General features: G+C 46.3%; 1 protein-coding gene across 2 annotated transcripts in view; it reads right to left on the bottom strand.

Annotated features, from left to right (window-relative positions):
• pdgfc (platelet derived growth factor c) overlaps positions 1–19,580 on the bottom strand; it is a 432,641-nt gene that overhangs the window by 5,797 nt on the left and 407,264 nt on the right. The window contains exons 5-6 of one of the 2 annotated variants that reach the window (XM_078212010.1): positions 6,243–6,457; positions 1,795–1,906 (exon numbers count right to left, since the gene is read on the bottom strand). In XM_078212010.1, the coding sequence (XP_078068136.1) occupies positions 1,795–1,906; positions 6,243–6,457 (327 nt within the window). Of the gene's footprint in view, positions 1–140; positions 1,907–6,242; positions 6,458–19,580 lie in introns of those variants that run through there. The other variant, XM_078212016.1, reaches the window with a different exon arrangement.

The following is a 19,580-nucleotide window of genomic DNA, read 5'->3' as shown; positions in this document are numbered from 1 at the left end:
AGGAATATGGCCTGGGTGGGATTATGGTCAGTGCAGATTCGATGGGCCGAATGTCCTCCTTCTCCACTGTAGGATTCTATGATTATGGCACAAAATCTTCAAAAGTGTATTTTTTAAATATTTACTGTAAACCAAGTTTTGCAAGTTGAGTTATTTTAATGAATCCCTCTAACAGACTTTACAAGGGCTGTTGATATTCAGAATAAAACCTAAGATGTACCATTTTCTTCATTTCAGGAAAATCATGTTGATTTATGTTAGTGATGGGGTGTTGTATTTCAGATTAGTGAAGAACAACATCATTATAGCACCATATAGAGAACTTATATGCAGTTACTTGATTACTCTGTGGTCAAAGACCAAAGACTGGTATGTGTAATCTTTACAGACCTAGTTGCTGTTACATTTGCTACTTTGATCGTAACAAGTGTGTTTTTAATATTTTGTTTAAAATTTAACTAAATACCAATGAGTAACCAACGTGTAATGCAGTTTTCCTTTTAGTGAGTGCTTCAGAATTTTTGGACATAGTTTCTCAATTAAAAATTATCTCACTTTTCTAGGAAACATGCTTTGTTTACTGTGGTGAAATATTTAACAATCCAGCTGTTCTGGTTAGAAGATTATGCTTAGCTCAGTTAGTAATTTCACCACTGACACTCAGTTAATAGAAGTTGTTCATATAACTATATAATTCTTTAACTTTTATGACATTTTAATGAAAGAAAGAAAAGATCATGTCCAAACTAAGATACAGATACAACTGTTTTATGAGCAGAGTAGACAATTGGGTAGAAGTTTGGATTAGTACAATCTTTGGAATTGTGGCTACCATACAAAAAGATATATACATTGCACAAAGCACCAACACTGACAGTGCAATGATATGGCTGTGCTTTTAATCACACCTACCCATTTCCCTTTTTTGTAAAGTGTTGCAAATCATGAGTCATCTCGGACAATGCAATGAGCTAAATTCTTAAATAAGTTTGGTACAAAATAGATACATTTAATGTAATATAAAAAAAAGCTTTAGTCATTTTAGCCTAAATGAGAAAAAAATGTACACGCATTCAGGCAATGCCCTCAGAAAAGTCTGTCAAATAAGTCTTTACTCTCCTTAAATTCTGAGTTTCTCCAATATACTGTTCATTGGGAGAAATTTGCTAGGATATTGTAGCTGTGATTGTAGATGGACATGCAGATTTCTCTTTAAAAATGGTGCATGGAAGAAAATGATGTTAATGTACACTGGAAACGATGTCACACAGGATGAAGTGGCACAAGACAAACAGATTTTCTTGGAAGTTTTCAGCAACACGGCTAGGAATACTGTAACCCACAAAGCATGTGATGTAAACAGTAATTGACTCCAGACAGTCTTTTGTTCTTAAACTACTTTCCGAACTTTTACTAGGTTCAGAACTGGAACAATGAACTAAATAACAATTATATCCTTCCACAAGTGAAAGAGAGAACGGGAACCTGGAGTGCAATGCAAGAGCTATTTCCTTTGCTGTCATCTAGAAATCCAAACTTCGTTGGGTGTGTAAGTTTTTTTTTGCCCTGTATGATACAATGCAGTTCCATCTATAGGCAGAGTAAGAAGTCTCACAACACCAGGTTAAAGTCTATAGGCGGGAAAGCTGATGTGTCTTGCCCCAAATCCACCACAAAGCTAGAAAGTGGAAAGTTGAAAACTGAGATGACTGATTTCTGAGTAAGATAATGCACACAGGTCCTATTGCTCAATGGTTCGAATCTCTGAAAGATAAAAGGGCAAACTAGCTTAACCTCCTGTTTTTCCTTTACACACACAGTCACATTCTTCATGGTGCTCCAATCCCACGTCTGCCAGCGACTTCTGCAATGGTTTCCCAGGGCTCCTATATCGCAACTGAAGAACCTGCAAGAGTTGTAAGCCATTAAATTAACACCATGAGAGATGAAGGGATTTTACCCTTGTCACAAACTAGATCTTTCCAGACACTTTGAATCTTCCATTACTAGCACACAGTGAAATGAACAATATGTCTAGACCATGCCACTAATCATTGAGGATTTTGTTCTTACCACAAATCTCTTTTGTAAAGCTGTCTTTATCAAATAAATGTAACTTTGGTAACAGTGTGATATTATCTTACTTTGGCTTCCAGAAATTCAAGTAATATATAATAGTAATGATATGCACCTCTGGACTGTGTCACCTAGAACACTGTAAGAGTGAATACCAGTCTCAAAACATCAGCAACAACAAAAAATGATGATGGAAGTGCAATATTTCTCAGCATTCTTATAAGTAACTGGATTTTAATCTGATAAAATGGATTACTCATGTGGCGCAATTTTGTTTTCACAGCTGGTCGTCCCAAATGAACATTCATGCTCATCACTTCATCATTTGAATTTTGATTGGTCTGGGTTATGGTTGAAAAATAAATTTCAATACATGATTGAATAGACCTTCACTGTCACTGGGTCAAAATCCTGGAACTTCTTCACTAACCGCACTGTGGGTGTACCTACACCATGTGCGCTGCACGGTTCAAGAAGGTGGCCCACCACTACCTTCTCAAGAGCAATTTGACATGGGCAGTAAATGCTGGCCGAGCCAGAGATGTCCACATCCCGTAAAAGAATTCCCGTAAAGATTCATGGTGGATCTTTAATCTACTGATCATTGTCATTCTCAGAGCCATTTTGGGATACCTGAAGTTATCCAAACAATGGCCAGTAGCTCGAGTGCTAAGATATTGATTTTCAATCTCAAACTCGGCTTTGAATGTGGGATAGATACGGAGCAAACTACATAGCAAAAGTAGCCATACTTTCCCCTTTTCCACCTCGAGGTTACCTGTCCTCCCTCTCTTCTAGTCATCTTTCTCCCCCTCTCCTCCTATCAGTCTATCCTCAGACCCGTCCTTTCTGTCCTTCCTCCCTCTTGTTTTGCTCCCATTATTCAATTTCCCCCATCCCTCCCACATCACCAATCCTGCTTGATCTGAAAAATGCCCTTGAATTTCAATATTATGGGAATCCAATGAACGTACAAATAAATGATGCATGTATTGTACCATTTTAAACTATTTCAATTGCAAAGTGTTATTTTTGTTACATCTTTTCTTTATTAATTTATATTTGGAGTCTGATAAAGATGGGTTGTTGTCAAAATGTTAAGCAGATTAATTCAGATTAATATGAAAAATGACTACTACTTGCAAGGGCAGGGATTATAGAATCATAGAATCATAGAAACCCTACAGTGCAGAAGGAGGCCATTCGGCCCATCGAGTCTGCACCGACCACAATCCCACCCAGGCCCTACCCCACATATTTTACCCGCTAATCCCTTTAATCTACGCATCCCAGGACTCTAAGGGGCAATTTTTTTTTAACCTGGCCAATCAACCTAACCCGCACATCTTTGGACTGTGGGAGGAAACCGGAGCACCCGGAGGAAACCCACGCAGACACGAGGAGAATGTGCAAACTCCACACAGACAGTGACCCGAGCCGGGAATCGAACCCGGGACCCTGGAGCTGTGAAGCAGCAGTGCTAACCTCTGTGCTACCGTGCCGCCCTGAATTCATGAATCTGCTGGAAAATTACGAGTTCTGATTGGAGTGTGTTTGCTGAAATTTAAGAGACAATTGACTGAATTTTATTTGGGTGAAGCTGATCATCAGCCAACCAAGTTTACAAAAGGTTGCCCAAAACGATAATATGTTGGAGGCAGCCTTAACTAGGTTATGGTGGGACTTCTGCCCCTCAGGGAAAGGAAGCTGCATCCTTAAGAGACTAGTCTGTTTGGGCAGCACCTGAGAAGACTCAGCAGCACCAGACCTCAGTAGTGGCTGCTGCTGGACTGCAGCATTCCTGAGGAGAAGATCCATGGTGAGGTAAGAACAAAGAACAAAGAAAATTACAGCACAGGAACAAGCCCTTTGGCCCTCCAAGCCTGCACCGACCATGCTGCCCGACTTAACTAAAACCCCCTACCCTTCCGGGCACCATAACGCTCTATTCCCATCTCATTCACATACTTGTCAAGACGCCCCTTAAAAGTCACGACCGTATCCGCTTCCACTACCTCCCACGGCAGCGAGTTCCAGGCACCCACCACTCTCTGTGTAAAAGATCTGCCTCGTACATCTCTTTTAAACTTTGCCCGCACCTTAAACCTATGCCCCCTAGTAATTGACTCTTCCACCCTGGGAAAAAGCTTCTGACTATCCACTCTGTCCATGCCTCTCATAATCTTGTAGACTTCTATCAGGTAGAAACATAGAAAAACTACAGCACAAACAGGCCCTTCGGCCCACAAGTTGTGCCGAACACATCCCTACCTTCTAGACCTACCTATAACCCCCCATCCTATTAAGCTCCATGTACTCATCCAGAAGTCTCTTAAAAGACCCTATTGAGTTCGCCTCCACCACCCCTGACGGCAGCCGATTCCACTCGCACACCACCGTGTGTGAAAAACTTACCCCTAACATCTCCCCTGTATCTTCCCCCCAGCACCTTAAACCTGTGTCCTCTCGTAGCAGACATTTCCACCCTGGGAAAAAACCTCTGAGAGTCCACCCGATCTATGCCTCTCAACATCTTATACACCTCTATTAGGTCTCCTCTCATCCTTCATCTCTCCAAGGAGAAAAGACTGAGCTCCCTCAGCCTATCCTCATAAGGCATGCCACTCAATCCAGCAACATCCTTGTAAATCTCCTCTGCACCCTTTCAATCTTTTCCACATCCTTCCTATAGTGAGGCGACCAGAACTGAGCACAGTACTCCAAGTGGGGTTTGACGAGGGTCTTATATAGCTGCATCATTATCCCCAGACTCCTAAACTCAATCCCTCGTTTGATAAAGGTCAGCACACCATACGCCTACTTAACCACCTCCTCCACCTGCGGGGCCGATTTTAGAGTCCTATGGACCCGGACCCCAAGGTCTTTCTGATCCTCCACAGTACTAAGAGTCTTTCCCTTTATATTGTACTCCTTCATCCCATTTGTCCTACCAAAATGGACCACGACGCATTTATCTGGGTTGAAGCCCATCTGCCACTGCTCCGCCCAGTCTTGCATCCTATCTATGTCCCTCTGTAACTTCTGACATCCCTCCAGACTATCCACAACCCCACCAACCTTCGTGTCGTCGGCAAACTTACCAACCCATCCCTCCGCTTCCTCATCCAGGTCATTTATGAAAATGACAAACAGCAAGGGTCCCAGAACAGATCCCTGGGGCACACCACTGGTGACCGACCTCCATTTAGAAAAAGACCCATCTATACCCACTCTCTGCCTCCTTTGGGCAAGCCAGTTCTGGATCCACCGGGCAGCAGCCCCTTGGATCCCATGCCCTCTCACTTTTTCTAGAAGCCTTGCATGGGGGACCTTATCGAACGCCTTGCTAAAATCCATATAAACCACATCTACCGCCTTCCCTTTTCTCCCTTCAACCTCCGTCACTCCAGTGAGAACAAACCAAGTTTCTCCAACCTCTCCTCATAGCTAATGCCCTCCATACCAGGCAACATCCTGGTAAATCTGTAAGTCCAGGGTTCTTGATCTGGATGGAATCAGCGACCTAGGGATTGAGGAGGGGGAGTCACAAAGGGTGCTGGGTGGCTGATATCTTCAGTGGGCGCCCCCAAGCTCCCAATGGACACAAGGCAGCTCCCAGCTGATGTATCCTTCCTCCCTGCCTTCCTTTTCATTATAGATAGTGAAGTAGTGGGTTGGCCTTCTTCCTCAGCCACATGTATTACTGTGGCAGGGTTGGAAACTGGCCCTTAACTGCATATGAATTGGCCAGTTTAGTATATCAATGGGCCTTAGGCCAAGTGGCCTGGCTAATGCCTTACCTGTACTTTGGGGGACAACACAGGGGTGGATGGCAAGGCGGTGGGGTAGCCACCTGTCCTATTTGATGTGCTTTTCAGCTTGCAAATACAGTAGCTGGTGAAGAGGCTGTAAAGTTCCCCTCCAGCCAGTGAACAAAAAACAATACAGCATAGGAACAGGCCCTTCGGCCCACCAGGGCTGTGTTTTAGAATAAATCCCAGCATGTATATGTGCAGGATCGGAAAATTTTAAAATTTTCCTTAGAAGTTTTTACCTCCACCAATTTTTTCCCAACAAAGATCAGAACAGCTTTATTGTACAGCATCACTATAATTTTGTTAACACACTGAGAACCTTTTTTTTAAAAAAAACTAACTAGCAGATACCTCGTGATATTTTTTTGACACTTTGATGGGGACACATTGACAATCTTGGCAGCCAAGGGAGCAGCAGGCACAGTTTCCTCCACAACGTTTTACCAGTAGACAGCCAGGCCAGTAGATGGTGTCTGTCCGTTTGAGTTCCTCTCTCAGAGACACTGATATGTTGCGTGGTGTGCAGCTGTACAGCTTTACCTCTTCTTTCAGCAAGTTCAGATCCACTGCAGTGACAAGAACAAGGACACCTCCATTAGTTTCCTAATGCTTCCTGCAATCTCAATAGAATATTTAACAGCACGATGTCTAAGAATCACCTACATATTTTGACCATTAATTCCTTAGCTCGTAAAACATCGGGTCATTTTGTGTTGTTATGAGGAAGAAAGAAATAGAAGAATATGTTAATGTGGGGGGAGATTTGTGTGATGCATGAACACCAGGACCTGTGATTGAATGTTTCAGTGTTGTAAATTCGATGTAATAAAACATAGCATTATGGACATTTGAATGCTGCTTTGTACAATCTACAGAGACATTTCCACATGTTTAGGAAGCTTTGACCTGGATTTTCTGAAAAAAAATTATTTTATGTTGTTAAAATTATATGTATAATTAACTGATAACCAATCAATTATTATTTAGCTACAAAACAATTAATTAATCAGCTTTGCCATATAAATTTACTTGAAACCTGATCTATTTTTGTTTATGTCTCGTTTGATTTAATTAAAAGATCATTGTGATCTAATGCAGGTTATTCTGTCTCCAGAAAAGAAATATGCGAGCATCGTGGGGTTCTTTTTTGTAGAATGTGTTATTAAAGGTATAAATACCTTTATTTATAAAGGGGCAGCACAGGGACACAGTGAAGCACTGCTGCTTCACAGCGCCAGGGACCCAGGTTCAATTCCCGGCTTGGGTCACTGTCTGTGTGGAGTTTGCACGCTCTCCGTGTGTTTCTTCCGGGTGCCCTGGTTTCCTCCCACATTCTGAAAGACGTGCTAGTTAGGTGCATTGACCTGAACAGGCGCTGGACTGTGGTGACTAGGGGAATTTCACAGTAACTTCATTGCAGCCTTACTTATGACTAATAAATAAACTTTAACTTTTTAAACTTTAAATATTGTGTGAATAAACCATATGAATTGCCTGGTGATCTGCCAGCTGCATATCTGGGCAATTGATCTATGGAATCATAGAATCCCTACAGTGCAGAAGGAGGCCATTCGGCCTCCCATCTGGTGGTCTATTGAAAGTAATGGATCTAAAGTCCTCCTGGCCATTGCATCGAGTGCAGCAAGGATCATTGAGGATAACAGTAAGTAACAGCCTTGTGCCCCTGTTCAATTCGTTAATTCTCAGTAGCTAGTGAAAGCTGAAGATGTTGCCATCATGGAACTCCTGTTTTCCCCTCATTCCATCTTCTTACACTCCAGTCCTCCTCTGCCTGGATGCTTTCAGATGAAGACGCATTGCAGCCTGGGCAGTCTCAGCAGAGGCAGGTAGAAAATGAAGAGTTCCCCACAAAACCAGCGGCACACATACTGACACCTCAAAGACCTGAGAGGGTAGTATAGAATCACGAGTCATGGAAGGCCATCTCAGTCTCCCCCTGTAAAAGCCAACAGCTTTCCACCAACCATGCTGCATTCAGTGGGAGACCACTGCCTAGGAGCACTAGAACAGCAGGCAGGTGGAAGGGATGAATAGCTCATTAATGTTTGTATAATTGAATATGTTGTTGGATGAAGGTGTTTTATGAAGTGTTTTGTTGGTGGTTCTTATTGTTGAACATTGGCTGTAGGGATATTGTGGTGGGGAATCTGAAATTAATGCGGCGATGGGGGAATTGTTGGTCTAGATTGAGAAGCAGAAGTTTGTTTAAAGGAAATGCAGCCTGACCACCCACCTTCTCTCACTTGTTCAGTTCCATGTATTCATGTTGCCTTCATTCTGTCTGCTCCTCCTGTTCTTTCATCTCTTCCTACCAGAGTGGCATGCAGATAGCAGCAGGCAATGGCTGAATCTGCATGTGGATAGGGTTGCGGAGGGCTCAAAAAACCTACAAGCACCTCTGCAGTAAGTAAAGGAACCCTTGTCTGCAAGCAAACACCTGTGTTCTCTCAAAGGCCTGAAAACGGTGAGAGGGCAAACTATCACAGGAAGAAGATATTGTAGCTGCTGCCAGATGGCAAACATTCACAGGGATGAACATCTTGGTATGGCCAAGTACCAACTACACATTTATGGACTGATAGGTTTAGTGGTTTCTGTATATGCGTGGAGGGAAGATGGGGGATGCCTGCAGAACCATATACATGCAGTTGATAGTGTGCAAAAATCCCATCTCATATTGTCTTTGAAGAGAGAAGAGGATGAAGTCCCCTCAACTCGTATATATGACCTCTATCACCTCGCAAATACTCCAAATTGCATGATATTTATGATGTCTCTGCCACCTGGGAGGACCAAGAGGCATAAAAAATGAGGTGATGACCTTCAACATCAATAAGAGGGCTCAAGGGGGCGGCACATCTCCATGACAACCTCCTTCATAAATCTGAAACCCTGAGGCATAGATAATAATCATAGAAACCCTACAGTACAGAAGGAGGCCATTTGGCCCATCGAGTCTGCACTGACCACAATCCCACCCAGACCCTACCCCCATATATTTTTACCCACTAATCCCTCTAACCTACACATCTCAGGACACCAAGGGGCAATTTTAGCATGACCAATCAACCTAACCCACACATGTTTGGACTGGAGATAGCAAAGTAGTGGGTTGGCCTTCTTCCACAGCCACATGTATTACTGTGGCAGGGATGGAAACTGGCCCTTAACTGCGTATGAATTGGCCAGTTCAGTATATCAATGGGCCTTAGGCCCAGTGGCCTGGCTAATGCCTTATCTGTACTTTGGGGGACAACACAGAGGTGTTGTCTCTTGACTCATATGAATGTCGTCCACTTATGACAATTCAGGCCTCACAGCATGCAGGGATATATTTTTCCACACCCTCCACCAGCACAGAAATATTCACTTCAGTATGCGACTGCAAATCAGTTCAGGATCATGAGCTAGTGAGCACCTCAGTGACACGCAGGAGCAGTTGTGGATGCTGTGACAACCAAGTGCCCTGACAATCAGGAACTGCTGGTCGCCAGGCCTATGCTGAATCTTAGATTGACGATGGGCTCCTGATGTTGGCGACACTAATCTACTCATGTTGTAGACCTGAACAAGGGAACATTTAGTGAAGCTGCCAGATATTACACTCAGCTATGCTCTGATGATGGAGGTGTCCATGCAGGCTATGGATTCTGCCAGATCTTAGGTGTGTGAGTGCACGGCTTCCAGGGAGATGTTGGTGACTGCCATGGAGACTCAGAGCTGACAGACAACCCCAATGCTGCTGTTTATACGTGTAGATGTGCATACTATTGCTGTGGCCATGAGCTCTAGGCTAGAGATAGGAGTAGCAACTTGGGAGTCTGAAGTCCCCTCCAGATGCCCCTCCGACACTGGTAGATAGGCACATGCCATTAACACTAAGTGGGAGGACATTTTGCAGCTTATCACACCTGGGGGCTTCTCGCAAAGTGCTCTGATGATTAGGTGCTCCTCAGTTCCTCTGCCAGTGATCAACCACCTTCAGTGGAACTGGCCACTCGTACAACAGCCTCTCAGCATGCTGGGGCCCTCTAGGCCTTGGACACCCTGAGCATAACCTCAAGGTCATCTCAGGCCTTGCTGCATTACATGTCTGGCTCCATCTAAGCTGCAAATAACTGGGCCACCCATGGTTGGAGCACTCGGAAGCACATTAGAAAAAGCATCTAGATGTACCAGGATAACATGGGTGTTTCTATTGTTATTAGAGAATGGTCATTATGTTCATTAAATTTTCTTAGTACAAAAGCCCATCAAGTCTGCACTGACAAAACTACAATAAATCTACAGTAATCCCACTTTCCAGCACTTGGCCCATTGCTTTGAATGTTATATTTCAAGTGCTCGTCCACATACCTAAGTTTAAGTTTGTTTATTAGTGTCATCAGTAGACTTACATTAACACTGCAATGAAGTTACTGTGAAAACACCTCTATGACCCTCCCAAAACAGTGCATTCCAGACTCCCACCATCCTCTGGGTGAAAAAATCTTTCCTCAAATCCCCTCTAAAACACCTGTTCCTCACCTTAAAATTATGCCCCATCATTACTGACCCTTCAATGAAAGGTGGATAGGAACCAGCTGCTTCCTATCCACTCTGTCCATGCTCCTCATAATCTTACACACCTCAATCAGATCCCCCTCTCAGTCTTCTCTGCTGTAAAGAAAACAACCCAACCCTATCCAGCCCCTCTTCAATGCTCCAGCCTAGGCAACATCCTGGTGAATCACCTGGTATGGCACGGTGGCACAGTATTTAGCTGGATTCAATTCCGGCCTTGGGTCACAGACTGTGTGGAGTTTGTACATTCTCCCTCTGTCTGCTCTGGGTGCTCCTGCTTCCTCCCATATTCCAAAGATGTGCAAGTTAGCTATGCTTAATTATCCCTTAGTGTCGCAAGATGTGTAGCTTAGGTGATTATTGCTGCCTCACAGTGCTAGGGACCCAGATTCGATTCCTGGCTTGTGTCATTGTCTGTGTGGAACTTGCATGTTCTCCCTGAGCCTGCATGGGTCTCCTCTGGGTGCTCCGGTTTTATCCTACAGTCCAAAAGACGTGCTGGTTAGGTGCATTGGTCATGCTAAATTCTCCCTCAGTGTACCCGAACAGGCGCTGGAGTGCGGCGACCAGGGGATTTTCACAGTAACTTCATTGCAGTGTTAATGTAAGCCTACTTGTGACACAAATAAATAAACAAATATTTTAACAGGGTAAAAGCGAGAGGTTATGGAGAAAGAACCTGGATGGGATGCTCTGTCAGAGATCGATGGGCCGGATGGCCAACTTCTGCACTGTAGAGATTCTATGAGTCTCCTCTGCACCCTCTCCAGTGCAATCACATCCTTCTTATAGGTAGGTGACCAGAAATACACGCAGTATTCCAGCTGTGGCCTAAGCAAAGTTTTATACAGCTCCAAAATAACTTCCCTGCTCTTATAATCTATACGATGACTTATGAAGGCACATGTCCTGTATGCCTTCATAACCACCCTATTAACCTGTCCTGCTGCTTTCAGGCAGCCATGGACAGAAATATCTGTTCCTCTGAACTTCCTCATGCCCTGCCATTCATTGTCTTGTTATTCACCTCACACTTTTCATGGTTAAATTCCACCTGTCACTGATCTGCCCATATGACAACCTGTCTATATCTTGCTGCAACCTAAGACCTTCCTCTTCACTATTAATGACCTAGTCAATCTATGTGTCATTCGCAAACTTACTTATTATCTCCCCTCCCCCCCTTTCTCATCTATATTGTTTATATATATCCCACACACTAAGGGACCTAGCACTGATCCCTGTGGACACCGGCATTCAAATCACACAAATGGCCTTCTACCACTACCCTCGGTTTCCTACCACTAAGCCAGTTTTGGGTCCAACTTGTCAAGTTACCCTGGGTCCCATGTGCATTTGCCTTCTTCAGCAGTCTGGGAACTTGCCAAACTACATTAACTGCACTACCCTCATCGACACACCCGGTCATTTCCTTGAAAAATTCAATCAAATTCTTTAGGTGTAACCTACCTCTGACAAAGCCATGCTGACTATCCCTGAACAAACCTTGCTGATCCAAGTGGAGATTAATTCTCTCCTTCAGAATTGTGTGTGATATCACATAACCTTCTCAGTGTTCCCTGAGTCTCTACGTCCATGTGATGTTGTAGCTGTACACTGTTTTCACTATTTTATAGTCACAACTTTGGTGCCCCACCTGATGCAATTTTTAGTTTGACATAAATTAGTAAGTGTAACCTCTATCACACCTGTCTGCGTCTGGTGGGAAGTTAGCTAAATATGTAAAAAGAAGCCCATTAAAGGGCCCTTTCACAATCATTGGGCACAAATGGGCAAAATGTGCATTTGAAGGAATTGATGGTCACAACTCAACAAAAGGCCAAGGGTCAGAATTCTCAGGCTGTTCAACCACCCCCCCCCCCCCCCACCCCCGCCCACAGCCCCTGCCCCCACCACAGCCAGCAAGAATGGAAAATCCCAGCTGTAGTGATCGAGGGATTGCTCCACTGACTTCACATCTGTTTAGGGGAGAAATCTAAAAACGTGTTTTTTTTTACAGATCGAGCCAGGAAGTCAAGGCCAAGAGGAGTATTCAAATGAACAGGGTGATAGAACATAGAAAGCCACAGCACAAACAGGCCCTTCGGCCCACAAGTTGCGCCGATCACATCCCCACCTCTAGGCCTATCTATAGCCCTCAATCCCATTAAATCCCATGTACTCATCCAGAAGTCTCTTAAAAGACCCCAACGAGTTTGCCTCCACCACCACCGACGTCAGCCGATTCCACTCACCCACCACCCTCTGAGTGAAAAACTTACCCCTGACATCTCCTCTGTACCTACCCCCCAGCACCTTAAACCTGTGTCCTCTCGTAGCAACCATTTCAGCCCTTGGAAATAGCCTCTGAGAGTCTACCCTATCCAGACCTCTCAACATCTTGTAAACCTCTATCAGGTCACCTCTCATCCTTCGTCTCTCCAGGGAGAAGAGACCAAGCTCCCTCAACCTATCCTCATAAGGCATGCCCCCCAATCCAGGCAACATCCTTGTAAATCTCCTCTGCACCCTTTCAATGGCTTCAACATCTTTCCTGTAATGAGGTGACCAGAACTGCGCGCAGTACTCCAAGTGGGGTCTAACCAGGGTCCTATAAAGCTGCAGCATTATCTCCCGACTCCTAAACTCAATCCCTCGATTAATGAAGGCCAGTACGCCGTACGCCTTCTTGACCGCATCCTCCACCTGCGAGGCCGATTTAAGAGTCCTATGGACCCGGACCCCAAGGTCCTTCTGATCCTCTACACTGCTAAGAATGGTACCCTTCATATTATACTGCTGCTTCATCCCATTGGATCTGCCAAAATGGATCACCACACACTTATCCGGGTTGAAGTCCATCTGCCACTTCTCCGCCCAGTCTTGCATTCTATCTATGTCTCGCTGCAACTTCTGACATCCCTCCAAACTATCCACAACACCACCTACCTTGGTGTCGTCAGCAAACTTACCAACCCATCCCTCCACTTCCTCATCCAGGTCATTTATGAAAATGACAAACAGCAAGGGTCCCAGAACAGATCCCTGGGGCACTCCACTGGTCACTGACCTCCATGCAGAGAAAGACCCCTCCACAGCCACTCTCTGCCTTCTGCAGGCAAGCCAGTTCTGGATCCATAGGTTTGAGGAATGTGGAAATGTAGAGTTTCACAGGGAAATTTGTCACTAAGTACTGGTCAGGCTGATGCACTATCAAGCAAAGACTAGTTTGTGTGCAAGAACAAATAGGCTTTTATTCACAAAAGACTTGGAGCACACCCATGCTGATGAACTGGTCCGGAGACTGAGGCAGGGGGGTTGGGAGCAGTCACCTTTATACCTGGACCGGGGGGGGAGGAGTCGCGCGCGCACACGTGCACGCGCACACGCATACACGCACACACACGCAATAAGCTTAACAGTGGTTTACCACATTCACCCCCTGCTTTTACAAAAGAGTCCGGCGGGGGTGAGGTGGGTGGAACGATATTTACAGAATTACAAGTTTACAAATTCAGTCTCTCTGGGGGCTTGATCTGCCGCTGTGACCGCCGTAGTGCCGGTTGTGGTGTCGGTTCCGGTGGTCGCGGTGTTGGTTCAGGCGCCAGGCCGCAGTCGCTTGAGTCGTCTGTAGTCCCTTCCGATTGTCGGGTGCGTGATGGCGGCTCCTGGGGCTCAGGCGTGCTGTATACGGGGGTTGGGGGTGTGGGGTTGTGGGTCATTGTGGTCCCTGGGGAACTTGCGGGTGCCAGGTCTCGAATGGAGACCGTGTCCTCCCGCCCGTCGGGATATGCCACATAGGCATATTGGGGGTTGGCGTGGAGGAGCTGGACCCTTTCGGCCAGGGGGTCTGACTTATGGGTCCTCACGTGCTTCCGGAGCAGGACAGGGCCTGGGGATGTCAGCCACGATGGTAGTGAGGTCCCCGAGGAGGACCTCCTGGGGAAAACAAACATTCTTTCGTGAGGGGTAGCATTGGTACCTGTGCAAAGGAGTGATCTAATCGAGTGTAGTGCATCAGGGAGGACCTCTTGCCAGCGGGTGACTGGAAGACCTTTAGACCTCAGAGCTAGTAAAACGGCCTTCCAGACTGTCGCATTCTCCCTCGCCACCTGTCCGTTCCCCCTGGAGTTGTAGCTGGTGGTCCTACTCGAGGCTATGCCTTTGGAGAGCAGGTACTGTCGCAGCTCATCACTTATAAAGAAGGATCCCCAGTCGCCATGGATATAGCTAGGGAAACCGAACAAGGTGAAGAGGCTGTGCAGGGCCCTGACGACCGTGGCCGAGGTCCTATCCGGACAGGGAATAGCGAAGGGGAAACGTGAATATTCGTCAATGACGTTGAGGAAGTATATGTTGCGGTCAGAAGAGGGGAGGAGGCCTTTGAAGTTGACGCTTAGGCGTTCGAAAGGGCGGGTGGCCTTTATGAGGTGTGCTCTGTCTGGCTGATAGAAGTGCAGCGTGCACTCTGCGCAGACCTAGCAGTGTCTGGTTATAGACCTGACTTCCTCAATGGAGTAGGGCAGGTTACGGGCTTTAATGAAGTGAAAAAACCTGGTGACCCCCGGGTGGCAGAGGTCGTTGTGGAGAGTCTGCAATTGGTCTATTTGTGCGCTGGCACATATTCCCCGGGACAGGGCGGCTGGGGGCTCATTAAGCTTCCCGGGCCAGTATAAGATGTCGTAATTGTAGGTGGAAAGCTCGATTCTCCACCTCAATATTTTATCATTTTTGATCTTGCCCCGCTGCGTGTTGTTAAACATGAATGCAACTGACCGTTGGTCCGTGAGTAGGGTGAATCGTTTACCAGCTAAGTAGTGGTGCCAGTGCCGTACAGCTTCCACTATGGCTTGGGCCTCCTTCTCGACAGAGGAGTGTCGAATTTCAGGGCCTTGGAGGGTTCGTGAGAAGAAGGGCACAGTTCTGCCCGCCTGGTTAAGGGTGGTGGCTAGGGCGAAGTCAGGCGCATCGCTCTCCACCTGGAACGGGATGGATTCGTCTACAGCGTGCATCGTGGCCTTCGCGATGTCTGCTTTGATGCGGTCGAAGGCCAGGCGGGCCTCTGCCGTCAGGGGAAAAGAGGTGGATTTGATGAGCGGATGGGCTTTATCCGCATAATTGGGGACCCACTGGACGTAATACGAGAAGAAGCCCAGGCATCTCCTCAGTGCTTTGAGGCTGGTGGGGAGGGGGAGTTCCAGGAGGGGACGCATGCGGTCGGGATCGGGACTGATGACCCCGTTTTCCACTACACAAGTGGCGAGGCGGCATGTGCGGAATACGCACTTCTCCTTATTATAGGTCAGATTTAGGAGTGCGGCGGTGTGGAGGAATTTGTGGAGGTTGGCGTCGTGATCCTGCTGATCATGGCCGCAGATAGTGACGTTATCCAGTTACGGGAAGGTGGCCCACAGCCCATTCTGGTCTACCATTCGGTCCATCTCACGCTGGAAAACCGAGACCCCATTGGTGACGCCAAAGGGGACCCTAAGGAAGTGATAGAGGCAGCCATCCGCCTCGAAGACAGTATATTGGCGGTCTTCCGGGCGGATAGGGAGCTGGTGGTATGCAGATTTTAAGTCAATGGTGGAGAACACCCGATATTGCGCAATCTGATTAACCACGTCAGATATGCGGGGATGGGGGTACGCGTCCAGCTGCGTGTAGCGGTTAATGGTCTGACTCTGAGGAACAAAACGTGGAATCATTATGGGTAGAGATGAGGAATAGTAGAGGGAGAAAGACACTAGTAGGTGTGGTATATAGGCCCCCAAATAATAATGTTGAGGTAGGGAGGGCTATAAACAAGCAGATAAGGGATGCGTGTAAAAACGGAAAGGCAATAATCATGGGGGACTTCAACATGCACATTGACTGGCAGACTCAAGTCGGTAAGGGTGGAATGGAGGAAGAGTTCTTAGAATGCTGTCGGGATAGTTTCCTTGAACAGCATGTTACGGAACCGACGAGGGAACGAGCTATTTTGGATCTGGTATTGTGTAACGAGGTAGGTAGAATTAAGGATCTTATTGTGAAGGACCCTCTTGGGTCTAGTGACCACAATATGGTCGAATTTCTGATTCAGATGGAAGAGGAGAAAGTTTGGTCTCAAACCAGTGTCCTCTGCTTGAACAGAGGGAAATATGATAGGATGAGGGATGAATTGGCTAAGGTAGACTGGGAGAGCAGGCTGGCAGGTAGGATAGCTGAGGAACAGTGGAGGATTTTTAAGGAGATCCTTTTCAGTTCTCAGCAAAAATATATTCCAGCAAAAAACAAGGATTGTAAGAAAAGGGAGAACCAGCCGTGGATAACGAAGGAAATAAAGGAGAGTATTAAAATAAAAACAGCTGCGTACAGAGTGGCCAAAAATAGTGGAGAAACAAGTGATTGGGAAAAATTTAAGAAACAACAAAGAGAGACGAAGAAAGTGATAAAGAAAGGAAGGATAGACTATGAAGCTAGGCTAGCAATTAATATAAAAAATGATAGTAAAAGTTTTTATAAATATATAAAAAGGAATAGAGTGGCTAGAGTGAATGTTGGACCCTTGGAGGACGAGAGGGCGGAGTTAATAGTGGGAAATGAGGATATGGCTGAGTCTTTAAATAAGTTTTTTGTGTCGGTCTTCACGGTGGAGGACACAAATAGTTTGCCAAATATTAACGATAGAGGGTTGGCAGCAGGAGAAATACTTAATACGATTAATGTTACCAGAGAGGCAGTGCTGGGTAGACTAATGGGACTGAAGGTGGACAAGTCCCCGGGTCCGGATGGAATGCATCCCAGGGTATTGAAAGAAATGTCAGAGGTAATAGTGGATGCGTTAGTGATTATTTATCAAAACTCGTTGCATTCTGGGGTAGTGCCGGTTGATTGGAAAACGGCTAATGTTACGCCGCTGTTTAAAAAAGGAAGGAGACAAAAGGCGGGTAACTATAGGCCGGTCAGCTTAACGTCTGTAGTAGGGAAAATGCTGGAATCCATTATTAAAGAGGAGATAGCAGGGCATCTGGATAGAAATGGTTCAATCAATCAGACGCAGCATGGATTCATGAGGGGAAAGTCGTGCTTGACGAACATGTTGGATTTTTATGAAGATGTGACTAGAGCGGTTGATGGAGGAGAACCGGTGGATGCGGTGTTTTTGGATTTCCAAAAGGCGTTTGATAAGGTGCCCCCTAAAAGGCTGCTGAAGAAGATTCGGGCACACGGAGTTGGGGGTAGTGTGTTAAAGTGGATTGGGGACTGGCTATCCGACAGGAAGCAAAGAGTCAGAATAAATGGGTGTTTTTCCGGTTGGAGGAAGGTAACTAGTGGCGTGCCGCAGGGATCGGTACTCGGGCCGCAACTGTTTACCATTTATATAGATGATCTGGAGGAGGGGACGGAGTGTAGGGTAACGAAGTTTGCAGACGACACAAAGATAAGTGGAAAAGTGAATCGTGTGGAGGACGGAGAAGATCTGCAGAGAGATTTGGACAGGCTGAGTGAGTGGGCGAGGATATGGCAAATGGAGTATAACGTTGAGAAATGCGAGATTATACACTTTGGAGGAAATAATAACAAATGGGATTACTATCTCAATGGAAACAAATTAAAACATGCTACCGTGCAAAGGGACCTGGGGGTCCTTGTGCATGAGACGCAAAAGCCCAGTCTGCAGGTACAACAGGTGATCAAGAAGGCAAATGGGATGTTGGCCTATATTGCGAGGGGGATAGAATATAAAAGCAGGGATGTCTTGATGCACCTGTACAGGGCATTGGTGAGGCCGCAGCTGGAATACTGTGTGCAGTATTGGTCCCCTTATATGAGGAAGGATATATTGGCATTGGAGGGAGTGCAGAGAAGGTTCACCAGGTTGATACCGGAGATGAGGGGTTTGGATTATGAGGAGAGGCTGAGGAGATTGGGTTTGTACTCGTTGGAGTTTAGAAGGATGAGGGGGGATCTTATGGAGACTTATAAGATAATGCGGGGGCTGGATAGGGTGGAGGCGGAGAGATTCTTTCCACTTAGTAAGGAAGTTAAAACTAGAGGACACAGCCTCAAAATAAAGGGGGGTCGGTTTAAGACAGAGTTGAGGAGGAACTTCTTCTCCCAGAGGGTGGTGAATCTCTGGAATTCTCTGCCCACTGAGGTGGTGGAGGCTACCTCGCTGAATATGTTTAAAGCGCGGATGGATGGATTCCTGATCGGTAAGGGAATTAAGGGTTATGGGGATCAGGCGGGTAAGTGGTACTGATCCACGTCAGATCAGCCATGATCTTATTGAATGGCGGGGCAGGCTCGAGGGGCTAGATGGCCTACTCCTGCTCCTATTTCTTATGTTCTTATGTTCTTATGACTGTAGTCAATGACTATGCGATGTTTCTCCCCAGTCTTAACAACTACTACTTGGGCTCTCCAGGGGCTGGTACTGGCCTCAATGATCCCCTCCCCGAGGAGCCGTTGTACTTCGGACCTGATAAAAGCCCTGTCTCCAGCACTGTACCGTCTGCTCTTGGTGGCGATGGGCTTGCAGTCGGGGGTAAGATTTTCAAACAGTGAGGGAGGGGTGACTTTAAGGGTCGAGGGGCTGCAGGTGGTGCGCGGTGGGCGATCTAAGAACTGGTGATTGCCAACAGAGAGCGGGGGAAAAGGCCCATTATACTCCATGGTGACACTCTTAAGGTGACACAGGAAATCTAGCCCCAGGAGTACGGCAGCACAGAGTTGTGGCAGCATGAGAAGCCTAAAGTTTTTGTACAGTGTGCCCCGTACAGTCAGGGTCGCCACGCAGTACCCGAGGACATCCACCGAGTGGGAATTTGAAGCCATGGAGATTGTTTGCTTCACTGGCAGTACTGAAAGGGCTTGGCGACTCACTGTGTTAGGGTGAATAAAGCTCTCCGTACTCCCACAGTCAAATAAACAGTTTGCAGTGCGACCGTTCACCTCAATGTCCATCATGGACCTGGCAAGTTGGTGAGGCCTGGATTGGTCCAGTGTAACCGAAGCCACCGTTGGATTTTGCGACGCGGCTGACGGCATCCAAGATGGCGGCCCGCACGGCTCACACGTGGCTGAAGGCGTCCAAGATGGCGGCCTGCACGGCTCACA

This window comes from Mustelus asterias, chromosome 1 (assembly GCF_964213995.1).
Source record: "Mustelus asterias chromosome 1, sMusAst1.hap1.1, whole genome shotgun sequence".
NCBI classification, from domain to species: domain Eukaryota; kingdom Metazoa; phylum Chordata; class Chondrichthyes; order Carcharhiniformes; family Triakidae; genus Mustelus; species Mustelus asterias.
This window is presented reverse-complemented; position numbering and strand designations above follow the sequence as displayed.